We start from the raw sequence: 6,116 nt of genomic DNA on the forward strand, positions 1-6,116 counted from the left end.
GGTGTGGTGTTGTGGTGTGTGTGTGTGTGGTGTGGTGTGTGTTGTTTGTGTGTGGTGTGGGACGTGTTTAGTTAACAAGAATAGTAAACAAACAACATTCTTGACCAACCGGGGACAATTTTTGTTAGTCCTCACAAGGTCAAATGCTGTTTCTCTAGGGGGTTTAGGGTTCAGGTTAGAATTAGTGTTAGGGTTAGAATTACGTTAAAGGTTAGGGCGTTAGGAGCTAGGGTTTAGTTTTAGTTTTAAGGTTATGTTTTTGGGTAAGATTACAGGTTAGGGGTTAGGGAAAATAGGATTTTGAATGGGACTGAATTGTGTGTCCTCACAATGTCCAGCCTGAACAAGACTGTGTGGGTGTCTGTGTGATAAATACGTGTTTGAAACCATTAAACTGTAGTAATTCCTCTATCCCTGACAGGCTCCTAATGGACAACAAGATCACAACTCTTCCTGAGAACACTTTTCAGTCTCTAGTGGTTCTAGAAAGACTGTGAGTAGAACCCTAACTGAAACAATGACAACTATTAGCAGAACCCTAACTGAACAATGAGAATATTAGCAGAACCCTAACTGAACAATGAGAACTATTAGCAGAACCCTAACTGAACAATGCCAACTATTAGCAGAACCCTAACTGAACAATGACAACTATTAGCAGAACCCTAACTGAACAATGAGAAACTATTAGCAGAACCCTAACTGAACAATGCCAACTATTATGCGAACCCTAACTGAACATTGACAACTATTAGCCGAACCCTAACTGAACAATGCCAACTATTGTAGGAACCCTAAATGAACAATGACAAACTATTAGCAGAACCCTAACTGAACAATGACAACTATTAAAGAACCCTAACTGAAACAATGCCAACTAATTAGCAGAACCCTAACTGAACATTGACAACTATTAGCCGAACCCTAACTGAACAATGCCAACTATTAGTAGAACCCTAAATGAACAATGACAACTATTAGCAGAACCCTGACTGAACAATGACAACTATTAACAGAACCCTAACTGAACAATGACAAACTATTAGCAGAACCCTAACTGAACAATGACAACTATTAGCAGAACCCTAACATGAACAATGACAACTATTAGCAGAACCCTAACTGAACATTGAACAACTATTAGCAGAAACCTAACTGACAATGACAACTATTAGCAGAACCCTAACTGAAACAATGACAAACTATTAACAGAAACCCTAACTGAACAATGACAACTATTAGCAGAACCCTAACTGAACATTGACAACTATTAGCAGAACCTAACTGAACAATGACAACTATTAGCAGAACCCTAACTGAACATTGACAACTATTAGCAGAACCCTAAGATGAACAATGACAACTATTAGCAGAACCCTAACTGAACAATGACAACTATTAGCAGAACCCTAACTGAACAATGACAACTATTAGCAGAACCCTAACTGAACATTGACAACTATTTAGCAGAACCCTAACTGAACATTCACAACTATTAACAGAACCCTAAACTGAAATGACAACTATTAGCAGAACCCTAACTGACAATGACAACTATTAGCAAGAACCCTAACTGAACAATGAGAACTATTAGCAGAACCTAACTGAACATTGACAAACTATTAGCAACTATACCCCCCCTCTCTCTGCCCTCTTGCTCTCGCTCTCCCTCTCTCTCCCTCTCTCCTTCCTCCTCTCCTTCCCCCCTCTCTTGCCCCTCTCCTTGCCCTCCTGCTTCTCGCTCTCCCTCTCTCTCCTCCTCTCCTTACCCCCCTCCTCCCCTTCTGCTCTCGCTCCCCTCCCTCTCTCTCCCCCTGCTTCTCGCCACACCCCCTCTCTCTTTTTTCTCTCCCTCTGTTTTCAGAGACCTGTCGGACAACCGGATTACTGAGCTCCCCAACAACACCTTTAAGAGCTTAAAGTCCCTCGTCAAACTGTGAGTCACAGGTTGTGCCCCAAATGGAGCCCCATTACGGCATAACATCTGATAAAAAATGATTGAAGATATTACAAATATATACTGTTAATTACGGCAATTTAAAAGCTGTTAATTACCTCAGTTTAACAGCTTTAAGAGCTTAAAGTCTCCTCATTCTGCGAGTCTCACAATACAGGACTGTTTATGTCTGCTTCTCCTCTAACCCTGGAAACATGACTTTACATCTGACAAACGGGGCTTAATAAAAGATGACAAATGTTGTTCTACTGACTGTTAAAAACTGTTAGTCTCAGAATACCTGCCTGCCTGTCCATCCGCCTGTCAGACAGATCACTTCTTTACTTATTGTCACAGGAACATATCCCATAATCCTCTGTTCCACATCCACCCGGGTCACTTTGATCACCTGACCCAGCTCCAGTCCCTGTGAGTAGTACACATACAGCCTACCAGTACCATACACTAACAGTACCTACGAAATACCTACCAGTACCTATCAGTACTGTACGCTATCAGTACCTACCAGTACTTACCACTACCTACCAGTATCTACCACTACCTACCAGTATCTACCACTACCTACCAGTACCTGCCAGTACTTACCAGTACCTACCAGTGCCTACTAGTACTTACCAGTATCTACCAGTACTTACCAGTACCTACCAGTACCGGCGAGTACCTACCAGTATCGTACACTATAGGAAGATACATGTTGACTATCTATGGTAAATAAATCTAATCAAGTTAATAAACTGTGTGATGTCTTGTCTTTAGAGGTCTGGAGGGTATTGAGATTCCAGACATCCAGACGAAGATGTTTGGACCCATGGGAAACCTCTCCCACATGTATGTACATACTGTATCACATTCTGTACTATATATACTGTATCACATTCTGTACTATATATACTGTATCACATTCTGTACTATACATACTGTATATCACATTCTGTAACTATATATACTGTAAATCACATTCTGTACTATATATACTGTATGCACATTCGTATATATATGATCAGCTTGTATACATCTGATTATTATATACCTGTATCACACATTCTGTACTGTATATACTATGTATCACATCTGTACTATATATACTGTATATCACAGTCTGTACTAAATATATATGGTAATCACATTCCTGTACTAGAATTATACTGGTTCGACATTTCTAATCTACTATTAAAGGATTGTATATCTGATTTACAAATGACTGTAGAAACCCAAGGTTCGTAAAACATAATTTATAGATAGAAAACTGTGGAATTACCATAGGACATATAGTTAAATTCAGAATTGTGACTCAACTGTTTCACTAGGTACATCATTTATTGTGACTATTAGAATATGATGATATATATACGGACATATAGATTCAGAATGTGATATCTGAGTTAACATCAACGCATGTCAAGTATTATATGTCGCGACATATGGATATTATTGAATGTGATGTACAATGTACTCGGTAAAATCACTATATAGTACAGAATGTGATAAACAGGATAATAATCACTATATTGTATTCAGCGTGTAATATGTTGATTGTCAAGCACTATCGTAGTCTAGACATATAAGTTGTCTAGTTATATCACATTCATAGCGCAATATGAGTGCTAAGGTCACAGTTAAATATATCATATCAATAGTACAGAGAAATTGATAGCACTATGCTAATATAATATAGTAGCTAATATGTCCGATTTTATATCCACAATTTCTATACTAATTTCCTGTATAATCACATTCTATACTAATATGTCGCTGTTTTAAGAACACTCAGTTCTATTAGATAATATACAGATATGTCCTGTATTTATTATGTACTATTTTTATTCACATTCTGATAGACAATTGTGATACAGTATGTTCACGTGTTAACTCTAGTACAACACATTCTAAGAATGTTGATACTATTATGTCCTGTATAATCAGTATCGAAACGATATATCACATTAATCCAATGAACAATTAGAATACGAGAAAGTTTGCAATAAAAAGACGGAATAACTATAATGTCCTGTTTTATCACATTTTCTAGGTATTATCTCATATGGTCCCTGTTTAGTATTACCCGTTATTACTACATTCTAAGTATTAACAGATCTAGTAGTTGCGTTTCATGTTATTTAATCAGCATTCTATAGGGTCGGCTATATGTCCTGTTTATCACATTCTATAGCTATATGTTCTTGTTTATCATACAGTTACGTATATTAACTATATGTCCTGTATTCAATTCCTCAGTCCTACCATGCTGGTTTATTCCCTTATCACTATATGCCCTGTACACACTTAGTTTCCTATATACTCTGTTTATCACATTCTATACTATATGTCCTGTTTTCACATTCTATACTATTATGTCTCCTGTATATCACAATTCTATCTATATGTCCTGTATATCACATTTCTACTATATGTTCCTGTATATTCACATTCTATACTATAATTGTCCTGTTTATCACATTCTATACTATATATTTGTCCTGTTTATCAACTTCTATACTATATGTCTGTATCACATTCTATATATATTGTCCTGTATCACATTCATATAACATGTCCTGTTTATCACATTCTACTATTACTATAATGTCTGTTTCCACATTCTATATTAATATTTCATCAACATTCTATACTATATGTCCTGTTATCACATTCAATATTATATGTCCTGTTTATCACATTCTATACTATATGTCCTGTTATCACATTCTATACTATATGTCCTGTATTCACATTCTATATCTATATGTCCTGTTTATCACATTCTATACTATATGTCCTGTATATCACATTCATACTATATGTCCTGTTATCACATTCTATACTATATGTCCTGTATATCACATTCTATACTATACTGTCCTGTATATTCTCACATTCTATACTATATGTCCTGTTTATCACATTCTATACTATATGTCCTGTTTATTCACATTCTATACTATATGTCCTGTTTATCACATTCTATACTATATGTCCTGTTTTATTTCACATTTATACTATATGTCTCTGTATATCACATTCTATACTATATGTCCTGTAAATTCAACATTCTAATCTATATGTCCTGTTTATCACATTCTATACTATATGTCCTGTATATCCACATTCTATACTATATGTCTGTTTCTACATTCTATACTATATGTCCTGTATATCACATTCTATACTATATGTCCTGTTTATCACATTCTATACTATATGTCCTGTTATATCACATTCTATACTATTATGTCCTGTTTATCACATTCTATACTATATGTCCTGTTATCACATTCTATACTATATGTCCTGTTATCACATTCTATCTATATGTCTTGTTTATCACATTTATACTATATGTCCTGTATATCACATTCTATACTATATGTCCTGTTATCACACATTTATATATATGTCCTGTTTATTCACATTCTAACTATATGTCCTGTTTATCACATTCTATACTATAATGTCCTGTTTATCACATTCTATACTATATGTCCTGTTTATCACATTCTATACTATATGTCTGTTTTATCCATTCTATATACTATATGTTCCTGTTATCACATTCTATACTATATGTCCTGTACATCACATTCTATTACTATATGTCCTGTATATCACATTCTATACTATATGTCCTGTATCACATTCTATACATATGTCTGTTTATCACATTCTATACTATATGTCCTGTATATTCACATTCTATACTATATGTCCTGTTTATCACATTCTATACTATATGTCCTGTTTATCACTATTCTTATACTATATGTCCTGTATATCACATTCTATACTATATGTCCTGTATATCACATTCTTATCTATATGTCCTGTTTATCACATTCTATACTATATGTCCTGTTTATCACATTCTATACTATATGTCCTGTATTCTCACATCTATACTATATTCCTGTATATCACATTCTATACTATATGTCCTGTTTATCACATTCTATATATATGTTGTTATCACATCTATACTATATGTCCTGTATATTCACATTCTATACTATATGTCCTGTTATCACATTCTATACTATATTCCTGTATATCACATTCTATACTATATGTCCTGTTTATCACATTCTATACTATATGTCCTGTTTATCACATTCTATACTATATGTCCGATTCACATATCTGATAAGCTCATAATGTCCTGTTTATC

General features: G+C 34.7%; 1 protein-coding gene across 1 annotated transcript in view; it reads left to right on the forward strand.

The window, feature by feature from the left end:
- The first annotated feature begins 427 nt into the window (after positions 1–427).
- Positions 428–6,116, forward strand: part of LOC112079072 (relaxin receptor 2-like) — a 7,912-nt gene continuing 2,223 nt past the window's right edge. Inside the window, exons 1-4 of the mRNA XM_024145122.2 lie at positions 428–493; positions 1,865–1,936; positions 2,294–2,365; positions 2,714–2,785. Of these exons, the coding sequence (XP_024000890.1) occupies positions 429–493; positions 1,865–1,936; positions 2,294–2,365; positions 2,714–2,785 (281 nt within the window). The 5' untranslated portion in view covers position 428. The remainder of the gene's footprint in view (positions 494–1,864; positions 1,937–2,293; positions 2,366–2,713; positions 2,786–6,116) is intronic.

The sequence above is a fragment of the Salvelinus sp. IW2-2015 genome, unplaced genomic scaffold, assembly GCF_002910315.2.
Source record: "Salvelinus sp. IW2-2015 unplaced genomic scaffold, ASM291031v2 Un_scaffold6850, whole genome shotgun sequence".
NCBI lineage: Eukaryota > Metazoa > Chordata > Actinopteri > Salmoniformes > Salmonidae > Salvelinus > Salvelinus sp. IW2-2015.